This window comes from Struthio camelus, chromosome 7 (assembly GCF_040807025.1).
Source record: "Struthio camelus isolate bStrCam1 chromosome 7, bStrCam1.hap1, whole genome shotgun sequence".
Classification (NCBI taxonomy): Eukaryota; Metazoa; Chordata; class Aves; order Struthioniformes; family Struthionidae; genus Struthio; species Struthio camelus.
In genome coordinates this window covers 20,548,097-20,568,891 of record NC_090948.1, presented here as the reverse complement: position 1 = coordinate 20,568,891, position 20,795 = coordinate 20,548,097, and the positions used below count along the sequence as shown (strand labels likewise).

At 39.7% G+C, this 20,795-nt stretch overlaps 1 protein-coding gene across 15 annotated transcripts in view; it reads right to left on the bottom strand.

Annotated features, from left to right (window-relative positions):
- SLC16A12 (solute carrier family 16 member 12) overlaps window positions 1-20,795 on the bottom strand; it is a 38,368-nt gene that overhangs the window by 8,800 nt on the left and 8,773 nt on the right. For 3 of the 15 annotated variants that reach the window (XM_009677820.2, XM_009677819.2, XM_068950099.1), the window contains exons 2-4: window positions 19,688-19,788; window positions 3,010-4,606; window positions 837-940 (exon numbers count right to left, since the gene is read on the bottom strand). In XM_009677820.2, coding sequence (XP_009676115.2) covers window positions 837-940; window positions 3,010-3,119 — 214 coding nt within the window. In that variant the 5' untranslated portion in view covers window positions 3,120-4,606; window positions 19,688-19,788. Of the gene's footprint in view, window positions 1-836; window positions 941-3,009; window positions 13,534-19,687; window positions 19,789-20,795 lie in introns of those variants that run through there. The other 12 variants (XM_068950103.1, XM_068950102.1, XM_009677822.2 and 9 more) reach the window with 7 other exon arrangements.

Sequence of the window (20,795 nt, the reverse complement as noted above, 5' to 3'; positions counted from 1 at the left end):
ACGTCCCGCTCATATGAGAGAAATCTCACATCTTTTGGAACCATTCCCAGGAGGCCTCTAATCCTTTCCTGCATTTCTCCAAAGGTGATGGTTACCAGATCACTCTGCCTCTGCCCTGGGATGTCACCACTCACTCTCTTCCTCTCTGCCAACTGGAATGCCAGGGCAAGGCTACCCTTGTAACTCTTCTCTGAGATAAAACCTGGCTGATGCAGGAGAGTGGCTATGTCTCATTCCAGCTGTGTCTGCCTTCTTTGCAAGCCCTGTACCTTCACTGCAATTCTCATGGACTAACCCTCTACCACAGGATTAGGGCCTGGATTTTCACATAATTGTCTAGCTTTGAAATACACCCAGGAGAAAGTTAGGAAAACTGCAGTATTGATGTATGTCATTTTAGTAGCACAGACTTTTCTTTTAAGGGAAAAGGATCTTTGTACACACAAGTTTACTAAAATTAGGATGGCTGTGACTTGATCTGAAGGAAAGAACACTGTGTTAATTCTGAAATATGCTTCCAATCAATTAGAAAAAAAACAAGTGTTCATTTAGTAGTTCTCAAACATGACTTGTCCCATTAGACCTTGTCAAAAGCACATTTCTGAAAACTTACATCACTTGACAAAACAAAGTTCTGTTTCTTTTCAGTAGTACAAAGATCTTTCCTTCCTGCCCAACTATGCTGGGGGGAGCAGTTTGGCTAAACCATACCCAAGAGAACCTACAGCCACAATCTTCCCCGACCAACTCCACCGGCTAGTGGATGCACTAAAACCAGATGTCCCATTGAACTGGGGAACAAGCAGGCACACTGGTCTTAAAAGAGAAATACACACCACAGAGCATTGTGGCACAGTCTACAATGGAATGGATCCAAGCTGTTCTGGCGTAATCCTGACCAAAGTATGCCTGGAACTCCACAAAAAAAATGGAGATGCACCTAGGAAAGAAAACACAAACACCAATCTGTTAAACATGGGGCAATTGACAAGCAGAAAACATTAGTCTCACTATTCAAGGAAAAAAGACAACCTGCCTGAAGGTCCTTTCCAGCTGCTGAGAAAAATCAGATCTGTGGACTGAAATGGAGAAATCTTTAAATAATTGTCAAGAAGAACTGGAAATGAAGGACTGCCTTGACGCATAAGAAACAAGACATATGAAATGGGGTTCTGTGATTCTGTGACAAGTGGTGCAAGTTGAGTAATTACAACAGCACTTTATGTAAAGAGGTTAGGCTAGTATGATTCAATGAGAGAAGAATCCTTGCTTTGCATTGACAACAACTGGATCTCAAAATAGTGTCTAAGTAATAGCCCAATAGTGGGATTAGACAGATTAGGCTGATTTAGAACCTATTTTAGACAGATCAAGCTAATAGAGAGAGATTATGAACATTAACAGCAAGTTTCTCACTATGGTATCTGACGCTAGATTTTTACAACTTTTTTTTCTTTTAAATTGAAACAAAATTGAAGTGTGTAATTATCACCAGCTGTTTCTTTCCTACATTATGACGTTGCTTCTCTGGTACCCAAAGCTCCAGCTCCTGTTCTTAACCGATCATGCCATGCAATGGTGGCATTCACATCTGTGCAAACCACAGGGACAGGGCCACCACAGCACCTATAGAACCAATACCACCTATAGCTATGTATGAATGGGTGCACAAGTCCAAAACAGCGGGAAATTAAAAGCACTACCTCATGAACAGAGACACAAAACATGGCAGGAGCCTACGGACCTTCTAACAGTTTTATGCAAATACTTTCAGGAGAAGTTACTTTCCTCTGCTAACAAGTATTACTGTTCTGCCTGTCTCTGCAGGGGAGTAGATTAGAAGTCTGCACACTTTCAATCTAGTTTCTGAATAAGCAGAAGAGCCCCCTGTTCCACTCTCTTCCTCCTCCTGCAAATCAAAGGTCACTGTCTTCAGCTCTACTCTTGCATGCATGCACTCTTGAAGTGTGCCATCCATTAGATGATTTCACGGCTGTAACGTATTTCATATGTGAAAAAGGAAAGAAATCCACTAAGAAATCTCTGTTGTTATTATGGAGTTGGTATGTTTGCAGTAGATAAACTACCACTGTGTTAACATTTGCAAGTCCCATTTATGACTGTTTATTCCAAGATCTTAGACTTTAGATCCCTAAATCTGGCAGATTTATTTTAAAATAAATAAGTAATTTAAGTAGGAAACACTATATTTATATTGACTGTCAAACAAGATACTGTCTCCACGCCCCACACTTACCAGGGTGCCTATCTCTCTCTGCTTAATATAGCTTAAAGGTCTGTGTTCATTCCCATCAGCCTCCTTGGTGTCCAGTTGACAAATAAAGTCCCCCAACACCAGCTACGGAAGCCATATTGCCCCAAATGTATATACTGTGTTTATGCAAGACAGAAGTCTATTCCTGTTCTTTCTAAGAAATACAGGAAACATTTCCCGCATGTTTAGGATACCAGAAGCAAACACAGAGAGGAGCCTCTCTAGGTCATTGACCCTCTCAGGCTGGACAGTACCCGAAACACTTATAGTAGGGGAGGGGATTATTTACAGATTTCTCAGACAGACTTGGGAACCAAGCAAATCCTCTCGAACTGGCAAAAATGACCACTGCTGTAGGATGAAAGGGGCACAGTGGACCTGAAGAGACCCTAAATGATTCCTCCCTCCCCTACCAAACCACTACAGCCTTAAGTAACACTGGCTGGTTGAGATTTTGATTCTGCAAAAAAAAAATCAGTAAGAGGCTATTGAGAGACACAACAGCTGTCAGACCAGGCAAAACTAAAACTAGAGGGCTCTTAATCCCTTCGCTGTCCCCACACCCTTGCAGATTTCAGGAAGCCTTTAAAAAACATAGCAGAAGTGAGGTATGTATCTAGCCACACTCAACCCCTTCAGCTGTGGACCCCTGGGAGAGATCTCAAATATATTCCTTTCCATAAAGGCAAAAGAGTAACACCAGAACGGGTTAGAAAGACAAGAAATCACTTTACCTTGTCACAGCCCTGGTACAGATGGTGACAAGAAAACAACCAGCAACAATCATCCATCCCCAGCCGCCATCGGGAGGTGATGCGTGCAGAGCCCTCCGCGGCGATGCCATAGCGCTGGGGCCAGTCCTCCCTCTTCCCTTGCTCACTGGAAGGGGTTGATGCTAGCCAACATGCTGAGCACGCATAGGGGGTTACCTGGTGCATGGGTTATTTGCCATCTGAAGAAAGAGCGAGAGAAAAAGAAAAGGCAGAGAGGGAAGCAGGGTACATTGCAAACAGTGTAAAACTGCACTGTTAAGCTAGAAAATACTGCTTTGGTCTTATCATATAAAAGTGAGGATTTTCTTTTAAACACAGTTCATCAAAATTTCTTAGATGCAAGACTGTGTCATCAAAATCTGGTCCAGTTTCTGGCATGATTTATTCCAAAGTAATTTTCCCAGCAGTTATGTCCTAGCACAATAGCCTTTTTCCCCACAAATGTGGTGGAGCATACATTTAAGTCACATGCTTTACTGGTACCAATCACTGCAGCTCCTTTAACTTCAGTGGGGCTCCCCCAAATCATACTAGTCCCTGGCTTGAATTTTATTTTGAGTTGCGAAGAATATCCCTTAGAAATACCTATACTTCCTTGTATGCAGCTTAGTGCAAAATTCCTGTTTAGGGGAATACAATTTTCCCCTTTGTATGAGAGTGAATATTCCCTGCAAAATTAGAGCAGAGCTGCACATCCACTGTGGGAATGGAAACCACCTCATTATTCTTACAAGCAAAACCCTAAATAAAGTCTGTAATCAGGCAGAACGTGGTGACTTCAGTTTCTGGGCACGGACAATTCACTGAAGGTTAGCGCTGTCCCCCCCCTTCCATCTATTTAAAGCCAATCAAAGCAGCATCTGCATCCAGGCCATACCACAACATGAGCTCCAAATGCAAGCAGAGTGGTGCAGGCACCCCCAGGAGACCAAATCACATCCACTAGGCCCTATATGAGGACCTGTCGCACATGTTTGAGTAGCTCCACTAATCGCATCATGGTCACCAATGGGATGGGACTGATGGTCCTTATTCCTTCCTGCATCAGCCGCTGCAAGGTAGGTTACCCTGAGGGATCCAAGACGCTCTGATTTGCTCCATCCAGGAACATGCAGTGCTGACTATGACTGTTAGGTTTTGGACCATGTTTTAGCCATCATTAGAGGGTACCCATCCCCTGAATGAAGCAAATATTTATGAAAAATAAGCAAACTTATGTCTTCCAATTTTGCTTGCAGAAAAACCTAAAATAGCCTCTACATTACATAATATAACAGATGCTGAACATGAAAAATTCCCACTGACAAGAACCACAGACTTCCCAGGAAACGTTACCTGTTACAGCATATTAGAGGAGTGCAGAGCTACACAAAAGTGCAACTCAAGGAAGCAGGTGCATTGGCTCATAACACGCCTTTGCAGTTCCCAAAGCTGCTCCGTCAGGTGCTGCTCAGGGCTTGACTTTACAAAGTCTGGAGCTCCCTGGGCCAATCCAGCAAAGCACCCCAATGCTAACCTCGAAATCACTACAGGAGCACCTTTGAGAAGTATTCATCGGCTGCATCACAAAAACATTACACAATTATTTTAAGAAACCATATACATATTGCCAAACTTACAAGTGAACAAAGTAGGAGAAAATAGGAAGAACAACAGCAACAAAAGAACCACCTTTGAAAGCTTAACTTCGTATTTGTTAGGCTGTAAATTATAGCCTGTAACAACACTGTACAAGAAGATCAGTGGACTCTTTTAAAAAGGGTTTTGTAGTCTTTTGATTTAAAAAGGATAAGAAGCATTATCCCAATTTACCTGCTTGGCTTTCAAAGCCTGAGCATTACAGCTTATCATACAGGCTGCAAATCAAGCCCTATATACTAAAGCACGTCAGTGCATAAATGTTAAACCAGAAAAACCAAGTAGTGTGGTCAAAGACAGAAGGTAAGTCCAAAAGGCAATTACCATGCTGTAGCGTGAGGCACCTGAACTGCTAACCGAAGAAAAACAGTGAAGAGAACTATTTGTAACCTCACAACAAAGCGTGTGCTTGCCAACACTTTCAGTCAGTGATTTAAGATAAGTATGTTTGAAATAATATCCTTGAGAAATACTCACAAAAGATGCCAAAGCTATAAAATACTGGCATCCAGTTCCACAGATTAACGAAGCTACCATGGAACATCTATTCCAGTTCTCTGTATGTACCTCAAGTACCATTTATTACCGCTTATGCGCTAGTCAGCTGGTTAGGTGTCGCTCATTTTACTTAAGGCCAGAAATACTGTATACTCTTTGGAAAGAAAAATTACTGTCCTATTTTCTCTCTTTGGTGTAATAGGCTTTGCTGATATTTATTGATTAGTAAATATTTTTATAAAGCTTTTTAATGATTCAGAGCCCTAAGCTCTATAAGCATTAGAATATGTACTAACGCAGTCTATTATTCTCTTCTCCTCCATTGTCACAAACATCTGTTTCATCTTAATTTAAACTTTTTAGAAACACTTTCCAGGATCTGTATTATCCTCTGTGTTTACGGAGCCTAGCACAATAGGTATCTTCCCTGAAGCTTGCAATGAGTACTATTACAACGTAACATGTACTAATGAATTAGAAGAGAGCTCAGGTATGATAAATACCACCTCTAATAACCTGTTTTACTTGTCACTTCCATGACTCTGAATAGATACACATTGCACAATATGTCACTGCTTATAGAAAGAATAGGCCGCATCTAAAACAGGCCATCTGATACAGCTACAGTTTGGATTATACAGCAATGGTCATAGGAGCTCACAAAGATCAAACAAGAATTCACGGCTGGGATTATTAGAGCTTTTGTAAGCAGCCACCTAGTATCTCAGTTGTAAATGCTCCTAAGTGAGTTTAAAGGGCCCAAGCTGAATGCAGTCTTTACAAGTTCATTCCTGCAACTGATTAGGAAAAAAAACACAAAGCAACTGAGATACAACCGAGTTTACAATTTCAAATCTTATCTTCAAAGTACTAAAATGCTAGGGTTCAAGTTATCTAAGAGATCAATGAAAGCTCTGGAACAAAGACCAGGACTGACAGATTTGCTTTTCTGATACAACTTTTAAAATATGGTACAACTTACTAAAAGACGGTACAACCCATGCAGCTGATAGAGCTTTCTAGGCAGCCTCAGCAAGCACCCACATGAACCAAAGAACATCACTGGCTTCCCCAGAAGCCTTGCAACTCTCTGCTTGAAGTATACAGTTTATTTTTTCATCTTACCTATTTACTTGAGGATAAATGCACAGCAACACATGGACCAGTGTGTACCCACACTTCCCTTCCCCAAAACGTTCTGAAACAAAGTCTCCAACATACACACACTCTTCCCTTGTGAAGGTGTAAAGACAAACAGATCAAAAGCGGTAAAATAGATTGGCTAACCTGATAAGATAAGGCGGCATGTGCGTAGGCAATAAATATAGAATTATTCAGGAAATCTATGTTAAAAGATCATTATGGAGGTTGAAAATACATGCAGCCAAAAGTTACAGGATACCAAGCACATGACAGAGGAGACACGTACATGGACTTGCCATTTGATTACTTACATTCTCTATTTGCCTTCCAGCATGTACTGCAGATTTGTGAGTACACCATACATCTTGCCATTTGTTGAATCCATATGGCAGACAATTTTGTAGGGTTCATGTTACATGTGGACTAAGTTGACATGAACTAATGAATGATTCTTTATTTTTAACAGATAGTGGCAATTATACATCCCTTGCTCCAATACATCTATTGCTCCAAGCAATAACTGTCCTATTGAATATGTGCAAATATTAGATTGACCAGTTATCTGATGACTAAGGCTGTGGTTACATGATTTTTCATTCTGGATCAGTGTCTTTTGGCATCCTGACAATTTTATTCTGAGGTTAGAAATTTTCATTTGTTTACAACCTTGATGCTGCTTTCAAATTATGGTGTACTGTGGATAGTACAGATTGTGGCCTCTGCAAATGAAGCCACCAAATGGCCAGAAAGCACACCCCTTGTCTGAGCAGCAGTGTCCTTCCCTTCCCAAGCCTACCCTGGTCTGCTCCCTTACGTTGCATCCTTCCTGACGCTTTCTGGTGCGAGGTAAAATTTCCATTACGAATCCGTTCAACCTTCAGCCCAGTAAGGCCTGATCCCAACTGGCAGTACTGGTTGCTACTACAACACATCTCATATATACACAAAAGTTCCTGCTGCTTGACCTGGCTGAAGCAAAGCAGGGTTAAAAGAAAAGCTCATGGAAGAGCTCTGTACCTCACAACCTTTGTTAGATAATTTTCACCCAAGCATTAAATAAATATGCCTTAGAGTGAGTTCGTAGAAGATGGCAGTAGAGCGAAGGTGGCAACAAATTCTGCTGATACCTAAGAAAAACCTCAGTTACCCAGTGTGCCCTGAAAGAGCTACCAGTTAGTGAGCTGGTTCCCAAGCTAATACATTAGGTTCTGATTCGGCAGGATAAATAATGCTACTTCAGCAGCTGTGTTCAAGAACCCTGGAAAGAAAACTGCTCCTAAGAGCACCTACCTGCCTCACTCAGCCAGCACAAAGGAGCAGCTGAAGCTGCTAAAAAGATTCTGCCTTAACGTTGCTCCTCATCACAAGATCCCTTTTGCTAGGGAAAGGAGCACAGAAATCCGCTGCAGCCTAGCAACTGCGCTGCACAGAGGACACGAGCCACTGACCTTTTTAAAACGTGGCATGCAGCCAATAAAGCACTAACTGCCCCTTTGCCTGTCTGTCCTTCCATTGTGAAGATTTTCTTCTTTAAAAAAATTGATTCAATAATGATTTCACAGCAGTGTGAAGTGCAGATGTGAATCTTTTCAGTGAAGAAGCCTCACCGCACTGAAGGAGACCAGATATATTTGCTTTTGACTGTTTGGAGTCCTGGGGGGTTGATTTTTCCTGTCCTATTTGGCTGCTCAATTTACAGCACTGATGTACCTGGGCATCATCATGTCACGAAATGCTACCTAGCCTGCTGCACAGTTTAAGTGCTTTTTAAAAATACTCAGTCCGTAGTAGAAGACTTTAGATAGAAAAAACAAATACAGGGCCAGATCTGCATCACAGCTGCCCAGGAGCAGGAGTGAACAGCCCCTGGACTGACACCAGCTCTTAGCCCAGCTGCTTTCCACTTCATCCCACTACCCTGGCTACATACAGGTAATCTTAAAGTGGCTGTGCGTTAAGATGCCTTTGCAATTCCTTCCAGAGCTGTGTAAAAGGATTTTGTGTAGTTTAGTTTAGTCCAAAGGAGTAAGCATAAATACGTAACAGCATAAATGAGCAAAGAATTCAACACTTATATTTACCTAATAAATAATAGAGAAACATGCACGAACTAAGAATGAGGAGGAGACTGACTTAGACAATTTTCTTTCTGGATCAATGTAAGATTTAAATATATAAATATATAAATATACACTGTACATGCTATTTGCTGTGAGGATGGGTTGAGCTAAACTTGAGAAACTCATGACAGTCTCTGTATCCGGAAGGCCACAACACACTCCTGGAACAGGTTCATTCACACATTTTAATACAAATTCCACTTCTTGTGATCAAGAACATACACAGCTTTGAAAGTCACTTAAGGAAGATTCATGCAGATGAATGATCACAAAGAACAAGCATAAGGCAGCATAATAGCTGCAGAATATTCATTAATGTCACAGTGAAAGGCTAACGGAATTGTATGTATTTACTACATTTACCCTATTCACCTAGCTCTAGGATGGTTTTACTGTCTTCCTCACTCTGCTTTTCCTTAAGATTTTTCTGACCAAGCATTAACTATTTGTAGGCATTTGCTATATTATTCACATTAACCTCTTGGTTGAAACCTCTCTTGTTTTTTGTTCCCTTTTCTCTAACTGCTGAATATTTAATAAGATACAGAAGAAAAGAACTATAACCACAGAAAGAACAAAGGGGGCACAGAATGAGTAGCAAAGGATAGAAGAGGGAGGGAGAAAGAAGGAGAAAAAAGAGAAAAAAAAGATGTTAGAGAACAGAGAAACATGGTATGTGTCATGTGACAGTGGATCATAGGACATGCATGCAATTAAATGTTTAATGTGTCTTGAAAGAGTTAGTTTCTTTAGGGGGTCTTGAGGGACCAAGGATGAACCTTATCTCTGCAGTACAGAAATAAGCTTAAACCAAGCAGCACGTTAAAGGGAAAACAAAAAATTGACTGAGCATGAAATAACCACTACCATCTTGTCATGGGTTTCTCTAATTCCACGCTATCAGAGATCTTTCTTCTCCACTAAATAGTGTCCTTTTCAGAGGCTTGCTAGCCCCTTTAAGTAATTTTCCATGTCGTCAAATATGGTAGTGGACATCTTCACATTTTTATCTTTAAATGGGACATTTGATATCTGATATGAAAACTAAAGATGCTGACAGTGGCAGGAGCTTCTATCAACTGGATTATTAGGAAACAGCACTTTTCCTGCCCCCTTTTACTTTATTTCTCTGGCACTGGCATACCATGGTAGGCATTACAATCAGCAGTCTGGCAGCCAGCTAAATTCTAAGTTGCTCTTTAATACATGGAAAGTAAATTATTTATTTCTGTACAGCTCTTGGGATTCAAAGGCTATTTCTAATGTATTTTCTCCACTAAAGAAATGAGCTGTCCCATTCTGCACCCTGGGTGAGCTATTTAACTGAAAAGGAACAGCTTGTTTTTATTTCACTGGAGGCTATTTATCAAGAATCCTATGATTATGACTTTGACTTATTCAAAAACGACCCAAGAGGTTCTTTCCAACTCTACATTCCTATATAAAAATAACTCCATTAAGCACCTTAAGGCTGCTGCCCTATAACCTAAGCTTTCTTCTCTGTTTAAAGACGTCTCTGTCCATTTCTATGTAAAACCAAAAGTTTATGCTTTTCTGAGGAGACTGGTGTACATGCAGCACGTTAGACTGGCCCACTAACTGTACCCTTTTGTGATACAGTAATTTTGAGGATGATGCCTACCTGGATAAGCAGGGTGTACATTCAGCTTCAGGAAAAATATAAATCCATATATATGCATAAACCCAGTATTTCTCCAGTAGCGCTACAAACAGTTAACAAAAAGAACCACTTACCTGAAAGTTCATTTAGTGAATTGTACTCAAACCAAAATAAACAAACAAATTAATTAAAGAAAAAAAAAATCAACCCAACTTCTAACTGTTACCTATTCCATTGCTATTAAACCGGAAGCTTATTTAGACAGGTTGTAATAAGTGCTCCATTCTTGTTTCAGGTTTTCATCTAAAATACACCTAGATAAATCCGGATATGCTACTCTGCAAAACTTTAATCTCTTTTATATCTTTTAAGGAGGGGCTTCCCTCTGATATCAGATAATAAGTAACATTAACAACTTATTTGTATGCTGGTAGCACAGTACTTCAGGATTTCAAACCAAGAAGTGGGAGTCATTGTGCTAGGCATCGTATAAACGTCTAATAAAACTTGCCCATCATCCAAAATGTATCAAGATAGAGAAGATGAACAGTATGAGAGAGTAGCTTACTAACAGGTCACCAGGGATGCTGGGTGGCAAACGTTCGTTGTTTGCTAAAGTCTGTGTCTACGGGGGAGGTGGCTGTTGAAGAGGACAAATTGGTCATAGCAGATGTGGGAACAGGAAAAACAACGTAGAAAGCAAAGGGATGTTAAAAAGGTAGTAGGAAAGGGAGGTGCCAGAGAAGCCCATGAGACAGTGAGACAGTGCAAAAGAGGGGGGAGGGGAGCTGAAAAAACTCCGTTATCCACAAGAGAAAATACTGCGAGGTGGAACAGACTGTAAAAGTACAGGTTGCAGAATGGCACAGCGTCCAGTAGTCACCTCCCCATTGAGAGCTGTGTCCCGGGGAAAGGAGCAGCCAGGCTGGCCACCCACAGCGCTCATCTGTGGCACCGGCTCCTCTGCTGGGCCAAAGTGTCAGGAATCACAGAATGGTTTAGATTGGAAGGGACCTCTGGAGATCATCTAGTCCAGCCTCCCTGCTCAAGCAGGGTCACCTAGAGCATATTGCCCAGAATCACATCCAGACGGGTCTTGAACATCTCCAGGGAAGGAGACTCCACTACCTGTCTGGGCAATCACTGAACCAAACAGCACAGCTAGAGGCCACAACAGAAATAAACAGGATAGTCTGCCGGGTCAGAAGCGTTCCGATAAAAAACGTAACGGGAGCTTCCCTTTTCTCTGGAAACCGTTGTAAGGGGCTAACAGAAAACCAACAGCCTGACAGGAGGGGTCTGTAGCAAAAGGTCAAGCAAATTATAATGAAAACCTTTTGACCCTTTAAAGTAGTTTCTTAAGGTACAGGACTGGCTAGGGTAGTCCTTAAATAGTGCAGGTTAACTACAGAGGGTAATAAATATGAAGGAACATTTTTGAAGGAAAGCCTCACCTGCACACAAAGCTTTTTGCCTACTTACAGACTTTTTGCCCACTTTATATTAAAGTCCATCTGGAAATGCACGTTTTCGATGGACATTCTGAAAGATTTTTAAACCAACAATTGTGGTGCTTGCAATTGCCTTTTTCACTGTGATGAAAATAACAGAGGGCTAAACTACTCTGCTTGAGCACATGGCTGTCACTGAACTGCGACCTGAGCCTGTCAACCCGCACCCTCTTAGCCATGACTGTTCTACGGTTACGCATGTTCTATAAAACACGCATATTCGGACTAAAAGGAGAGCTCTTAACAATTGACCAACCGGAAGCTAACAACTAAACTGCTAGGGAGAGGATTAACTATCATTGTCTACATTTTAATATCTTTCTTTTTAACTTCTGCAAATAAGTTAAAATAGTCTAAATCTGTTGTTTTGCTTTTTTTTTTTTTTTTAAATCAGGAAATCTTTTTGTGGAGGAAATGATCACTTTCTACCATCCAATAACTACAATACACAAGACTCTTCTACGACAACATTTTGGCGTTTCTGGTGCTGATGCGCTGCTGATGAAGAGTCTACTTAATGGTTGAGAGCAAGATGGTGTCAGAATTCTTTCAGATACTTAAACATTTTTCTAAATTCTGCAGCTAGGACATGCTGGGTAGGAAATGGTTGTGGAAGGTGTGGAAGGATCCTTTTTTTGTTTGTTTGTTCATTTTTCCAGAATTACCTATATGCTTTTGATTTACAATTACATTGTTACTTTTGATTTTTAAAGGTATCATTAATGATGATTAATCGTTCTGTCAAACATTTCTCATTTATGGTTAAACTTTCAAGTATATGATACTCTAAACATTTTCTGAGTCATCCCTATTAGTGCAATCATAAATGCACTCCTCTGGATCAGGTAGTTATTAACATCCCATTATATCCTTAAACAAATATTAACTTATGACCATAATTGTCTGGAAATGCTGAAAGACTTTTTATTTAAAGCAGTCTTTGGCTGACTATTCTCCCACACCCGATATATTAATTTTTCCATCTTCAGGAAAATGTTGCCATGAGAAAGAACAGCACTACAAAGCTGTCATGGAACATGTGGGAACAGGGCGCTTTTTCTTAGACCATTTCGTGGTCGGTCTGTGAAAACTATTACTCTCCCCTCCTTTTAATTGATGTACACCAGACTCCGCTTTGGTGATAACAATCCAAACGTCCACCTCTCTTTCACTTAGCTGGAGATGACCTAGCAAAGGAGATACAATGCAAGTACTCTCCTGGTCCCTCAAGGGAAAACGAGGATGCTATCAAGCGCCCTTTAAGTGCCCAGGCAGCAACACTGCAAATCTGCGGGGACAGAGAGCAGTGCACTGAACATGACAAGAGACACAATTTCCCCCACTGGACTGAAAGAAAAGTACCAGTGGCCACTCAAAAGCTGTGACTGCCGTCAGCTCTCCCACATCTCAGCTTGCATAAGGAACCTGCGCGGACGGACCTCGGTTCCAGTGCATGGCCTCAGCGGGGTGGCACAGCCTGAGCTCGCGCGGCAGCACAGGAGAGCTGCCGCCCTCCTCTGATGTGGCCAAGACAGCAAGAGGGAGCACCACGGGAAATTGATATGCCCTCACCTAGAAATTTCAGTGATACACTTTCAGAAAATGTACATGTATTTTGAGGTCTTTTGCAATTGTCATCCTTTCAGCCCTTCCTTTCTATGGAAAGGCCTTACTCCAGTTATGAAAAACTCATTTGGTTTATAAGGTCCCTGATGTTCCTGACTGCATTTTAGTAAAAAAAAGGAACTGCACTTTAAACAAAGACACCTTCCTTTCCTGTTCTTTAAGTGTACAGAGCCTGAGTAGCATTCTCAGGTTTAGATCAATTCACAGGGGAAAAATACTTTTCACTATTAGTTTTCAAGATGTGAATCACAAAATTGCTTTTCTAAAGGGAAGAGAGATGACTATTTTAGAAAACAAATTGTGTACCTACAAAACAAGTTATCCAGAAGATTACCTCTGTTTATCTGATGTTCTAGGGCTGCTGTTAGCATCAGTCCATCTTCTTTTCCTTCAATATGGAAGATTTGTTTGCAAAAACTAATCAGGCAAGGCGGGTTATTTCCTTTCATTCACACAAACTTATGATTCAAAACACATCTATTTGGATACTTAATGCTGTATGTGCTACTCTAATGGACAATATGCATCATATGATACCAAACTGTCACCACGACCATTATTTTCCTGAGGAGGCTTACAGCTGAAACCATGAACCTTGTGAAATGATGCTAACCTTATTATTATTTCAAAGCCACTATTAATTTTTCCCTTTAATTAGGATAACATATAATTATTGTATATATAATGATAGATCTTTAAAATTCCCTGTAATAATGGAAGAGAATCTCTAAAGACATGAAAAATAACAGTTAAAAAAAAAAAAGAGCAAGCCTACTGTTTCTTGCAATGGGCTTTCAACAGTTACTACTGATGAATATTGCTTTATAGGGCTAGGTATTTCTGAGAAGTAATTGAACAGATCACAATTACCCTAAGAAAAGCAATAATACTATGGCCACAGGTATATACCAATTAATAAATCTCTGTACAACAAGGTGCATGCGTATGCTATTGCACTGATAAGGCTGCAAAATACCTCTCTGCGATGACTACTATTGTAAAAATGTTATACCTAATAATGAACACGTTTCACAAAATAGTGTCTGAAATTCTCTTTTACCTGGGTAAATATAGGATTTCTCATGTCTTTTATTTCTCATATACTATTTCAATTGAGTGATCAGAATAAAGCGTTCTTATAACCTCTAGTTAAAGTTAGCCTACTTGCAAGTAGGGTTATTTGCAGTTAATCAGATATGTAGAAATAATAGACCAAACTTTTTATACCTTTTTTCCAATCTGTTACACACTTGCTACTTGCCAATAACACCAGTCAACACAACATCTAAAGTGATCCCTTAAGACAAATCACCTCTTATATCACTCATTCACTATCCAGTCTGCCACATAGGAAAAATGCATAATTAAAAAATAAAAAAACGCAAAATTAAAAATCATGAATCAGTTTTCTTTGTCTCTTATAATTAAGGATCTTGAAAAGAAGCCAGAAATCATAGAGGTGAATCTGTAAAATATAACATCTATAAAATACAAGTGAGTTTTCTAAGAATCAATATGTACATATGTATATATGCATGTGTATGTATACAAAGATATACTTTGAGGAGACAGTTCTAATTTACATAAAACCACCTAGCTATGATTGAAGGCAGTATCATGTCCAGCACGAACATGAATAAGACTGTGAAAGAGTCAAACATATATATAATACACACCCATGCAATATATATCAAGTTTTTCATATTCCAAGCACTTAAAATAGACTAAATTCCTTTGTGTTTTCAAAGCCATTACAAGCCTAAACGGAGCCTCAAAGCCTCCCAGAAACGCTAAAGGAATTCATAGTCTCATCACAGTTCTGTAAATGCTTTTCTATTTAACTTCATATTTAGACCAATTTATAACCAAAGGCAGAAAAATAATCAGGGTACAGGTGTCAGGGGACAATAAATCTTTTACATGAACAGCTTGAACCAATCCTCAGGAAATAGCATTAGCTTCAGTTTCATAAAATTCCTCTCTGCCCAGATGAGCACAGCCTTGTTTTTTGGCTAAATACTGAAGCGTTGATCTTATTTAAGTGCTATTTACCATACCTCCTTAACATAACTTTGTCACATATTGAGTTTGCTTTTTAGCAGTACTTAATATAAACTTTTGCAAATTTGCCTGTATGCTTTAGAGATAGTCCTAGTGACTTTCAATTCATCTTCTGCTCTGCTAGAGGAGCAGAAGCATGTCAGCTTAAGAATGCATGTCCCTTTTTTTCTGCTGTTGTATGTTCTGTGAGTTTTTGTATTAAGCTAAAAGCCCACCTGACCACGTCTATAGTGAGGCAAAGGCCTACTTTAGGTACATTAATGTAGCTCCCGTTAAAGTCAGTAAGAATTGCACTGACGTTTCCTAAGGTAAAAGTTTATCTTAATACTTTCTTTCCGCCCTCCCCCACCAGCTTTGACCCACTAATTACTACCTACCGACAACTCAAATACAGTCCTTCAAGGCTCCATGATATGAGCTTCAGATTATCATTACATTTGCTTCAAAACACATTTAATGTAGGCATTTAAAGCTCTGAATCAGTCATTATTTACACTTTGATAATAAGATATCTTTCCATGCACTTCAAATACTTTAACTTTACTATGATACTGCTTATACTGGGCAACTCAGCACAAAGCAGCTTTCCATGAGATTAAACAAATGGCTCATCTTATATTTAGAAAAAAATGCCTAATCCTTGAGTCATTTTTTTCATATTAAAATAACTCTGCTGAAATACTTAGAATTAAGATTTCTAAAACATTCGCCAGAACCAGTGACAATCCCATTTATCTCTAAATCACCAGTCTGTAGTTGTGGGCGCTTGGTAAATATTTTGGAATATTTAAAAGTCATCCCATGCTTCAAATCACTCTTAAATGGAGTGGGACTGTCAAGACATCTCTTCTTGCAGCATCAGCCCTGTTTAACATGGTAACTTAATCAGCTTTTGTTGCGGCTAGGGGCACACCAACTCTAGAAGAATACTTCTGCTTAAATTGTACAGTTAGAAACACCCTAGACAGCATCAATAAGCTCCTATTTCCTCTTCTGATTGTCATTATTGAATTCCTGCTACTCAGAAATCTCTTTCACTAAATAAGCCAAACATGCCCATTTTACAGATTCAGGGTGAGGGGCTCTACTTGCTAAAATCATGTTAACATCGCCACTCCCTAAATAACAGCTCCCACTGTTGAAGGATTCACCAGCATAAGGGAAACTTGCTCAGCTGTTCTGAATCACTACTGGTTTTTTTCCAGTCTAGCTTTAAAGAACGACACTGATGATGTTTCCAACATTTTCTACTAAAATATGATGACCAAAGAGAGTCACATTTCAGCATGCCTGTCTCAGAGTCTAGACTGGTGTCTGGGTGTGATTCTGAAAAGAACCTGACTAGATAAGACTGCCTTCCTGGTATGAATGGCTGAAGCTAATAAGGCTTCCTTTAAGACACAAATCACATGAGACAACACATGTTACATATGCTGGTCTGATGAACATAATTTAAAAAACAAGTTCTTCTCTAGAGAGAGCTAAAATTCAGAGTATTAGCTTTACCAAGTAGATGATCTGGCTCCAGCACAACTCCATACTGCAGATAAAACGGTCATCTCCACTAGCTCTTGCCAGGACTGCAGATACAAAAAGGAGGAGCGCTGGCCCTACTGGGAGTTTTGCCACTGATGTCAACAGAGCCAGGGTTTCAGGCAACCTCTTGAAGGGTCAGATACCGACCAGAAAGAATATGATTACTTTTTCTTGCACGTGCATTTAAACATAACAGCAGGAATATTTCTTAGGAGAAGTTATAGGTAACATTACATTAACCGAATTAGCAGGTGTAATGAGCTCTAAACTAGCTAAACTCTCTAAGCCAGGCTAGGGCTGGTCAGAATCATATCTGCCCCAAGGATAAAATTGCAACACGTGCCTTCTGTTGTCCTCTGCTATATCTTTTAAAAGAGAAAGGAAAGTTTTAGAACATAACAACAGAACAATGCTACTACTAGCAAGCTGGGAAGGAAACATCAAAAGCTAAAATGAAAGAAGGAAACAGATGGAGGTCAAGAGAAAAAATTTTGTTTGTCATTAAAAAAAAAAAGAAACTCTGACAAGGAAGAACCTCTTTGACTGCATGGACATGATGAAAACATGCTCATGGTCTGTCTTACTGAAATTACACACAAAGTAAACTACACGCCAAGTTAAAGAACAACTGACATGTCTTGAACAGATCAACACATTCTTCATGTTCAGTCTTCCATTCTGCCTCACCAAGTCATCTGTATTTCAACAAGGTCCTTGCTAAACGGCTTATTTAAAAGCTTTAAAGCTTTGAGAAAAGTGCCTCTGAAGTTCCCACTGCAAAGTGAATTTTGGTGCAGCTGCTTGATTACACCATTTGCAGGAACCATCAACAGGAACTTTCCATGCTACTTACAGGCTGTACTGCTGCTAATTCTTACTGCAGCCCAGAAATACAGTTTCTCAATTCTAGGTTAAAAGCCATCTGTCTTCACAGATAATGTTCTGTTTTGATAAGTGAAACATGAAAAAACCGCCTATCCTACTACAAATAGTTATGTAGTTGCTTTGCAGATTTCCAACTATTTTCATTCTCTTAAAGTTTTTAATTTTTATTTTCTTTCAAGTTTCTATACAGCTCCTCAGCTTGTATCCTCTCAGCTCCATATATGCACAGAACTATCAGCAAGCAGCATATTAAAATAGGTTGTCTGACACACACGTCAACGTTCACATGTAAGTAATCTATGGAGATATAATTGGAAAGAATGCTTGAAAAAACAGCTGAACACAAGAAAGCAAGGGATTGGCTAAACTCATAAAAAGCACAAGAGGAGGCAAGTGAGAGGCAGCTCCACAACAAAGAACCCGTGGGTGCCTCTGGCTGAAAAACTGACCTGTAAATAGGAATGGCTGGAATTTAGGAAGTCAAGTTACATTAGGAGCAATGAAACAGTAGGTAGGAAGACAGGAATCCAGTTTCCCCATATTGTATCATGCTTTTTTCTCTTCTCTTCAGTGGCTATACTGAAAGGGGACAGAAAGCCGCAAAAGAAAAAGGAGAGAGCACATATGGAGTAGCAAGACATCAGTGAATTATCCTGATCAACACTAGATAGCAATGATGACAGATCCCATAAACGGGGAAATTTTAAAGGACTTGAAAAGCCGAGAGGGAGGGGGGGGGGGGAGAGAGAGAGAGAGAGAGAGAGAGACACTGATGGTATCTAAGAAAAAAATCCCAGAACATAGCTAAGAACCAGTCATAAATGAACCGATCAAAATGTTCCATCTCTTCCCCCTGTTAAACTCAGCCCTTCTAATTAGGGCAGATAGGAACGGTGGAGCATTTAGAACCACAGAGCCAGCTCTGCCTGCCAAATCTCTCATAAAACATCCAAACTCTATCAGCAAACTCTCAACTGGAAACACTTCAGAAGCAAACGATGCAGATTCTACTTCTTATTATGTCCTACAGACCAACTGCAGACTATTTATCATAGCATCTTGAACCGCTGTTCAGAACTGACTGTATTAGAAAGTTTACAAAAACAACTACTTGACTAAGAAATTGAGGAAAAGATAGTAGAAACAAATATCAGCCTTCAGCCTGGTACTGTACTCCTATAGAAATTATGAGAAAGTATAAAAAAAAATCCGAGATCCACTACTCATCTTGCTTCTTGACACTAATGGTCAAGGAGCCGTTGTGAAGAAAGCAGTTGCTAGCTGTTCAGACTGGACAGTCACACGGGTATCATCTGGTCACAGTTTCATCACATGCATCTCAACTCAGGAATCAGGAAACTAGAGATTCAATAGGAGGACTCAACAGCTATCCTCTTATCCTATTATTCCAGTCAACCTTGTAATTGTCCTTTAACTAGATCCCATTATCAATAATCCTTTTAGTGGGATCAGTTACATTTTAAACAGCTTATTACATGGAAATGACAAGAGAAACAAAAGCAACTCAGTAATGATTTTGCCAAAAAAATGTTTATCTTAAAATTTCTTTCAGATGAAATTAAGGTTTTTTTCTGAAAAAGTGATTTTTTCAAGAGCTTCTTCTATTTATAATGGAAATAAATCCCATCTCAGAAATAAACTGTAACTTTTATGAGAATATAAATTATTTAAATTGCATGTTCTGAACTACCTAAAAGAATAACCTGGAATATCTGAAAGAACAAACATTACAGAGAACAGTTGGTTCACCCATGAGTTCATAAACATCACATTAATGAAAGGATAACCTTGATCTCCTTCTCAAAACTGATGAACAAAAATTAAAGGGCAAATTCAATTAATAGCTTGTTCTCAGCTAAGAGTTCTCCCAGCTGTGATAAGATTCCTTCTCCAGTTAAGGAACAGCCATATATGGAAAAATGTTGCTAGTATATTCTGCCTATGCATGTTCTTTCTGAACAAAGTAGTCCTCAACTCACATGCTTCAAAGACTGCATCTTCAGATCTCTGGAGCAGACATTTCACATTAAGTCAGTTTGTACTTCATAAACTTTAAAAGATCAGAAACTTCTAAATTCACCTGAAAAAACAAAAGAACAAAAGAACTTTTTTTAAAATCAGTCCTCAAGTGTCAACTGATCTCCTTCACAACCACCTTAAAACACATTCCATTTGTTTCACACATTATTCTGCTTGTCACTGTGTTAACATCCTCTTTTTCTTCCTTTTTTTTTTTCCTCATCCAATTTGTATGCAGCCCCTCAGTACAAACTGCATACTCCTTCCCTGTCAGGAGATATCCATACATTGTCAACATCCTTTACAGGTGTGTTATATTCTCTAGAAACAATAAAACTACTTTAATTTTCAAGGAGTCTGGCTGAAGAGTAGCTACGCGTACCAGGTTTCTACCAGCGCCTCCCAAGATTTACTTCCTCATCTAGATACAAATAAAACAGTAAAGTTGCCCACTAAAAGGGTCCCTCTGCAAAATGCCTCTGCTGAAATGTCTGAGATGGTCATGCAAAAGCTCTCGTTCAAAGTATTTAATTGTCCTGTCCTTTTTGGCACCCAGTCAGAACCTGGAAACTCTGACCAGCTTCATTTTAACATCAGCCACGGGTGGGCTGTTTCTATCTAAAGCGCACCATAAGCGAAGTGGTAGTGTGGGTTTCAACTCCCAGATTACTCTCCACTCCATTAACTTCATTAAGAATAAACTAGCTGTGTGGGACAGTTCTATTTACTCTTTTTAACTTGCTATTCCCTGAGGCTAAATTAAACGGACACTAATAGAATGAACTCTGACCACAAACAAGAAAAAGGTGAAACACTGGCTTCATGAATAGCAGAGCACAGTGGATCAGGAAGGGGATGACTGAGCATTCGTCCTAAATTTCTGGTTTTCTTTTACACTGCCATGCTCTACTGCCACATATACTCTGCATCTGGATCCCTAAGCAAGCTGAATGGCAATTGTTCAGAGCTCGAGACCTGTGCTGTCCACCGCTGAATTAAAGAATGTGCTATGAGAATACAGTGTTTGCTCCTACAGGAAGCAGGCTTTTGCTGCTTCCTGACAGGTTG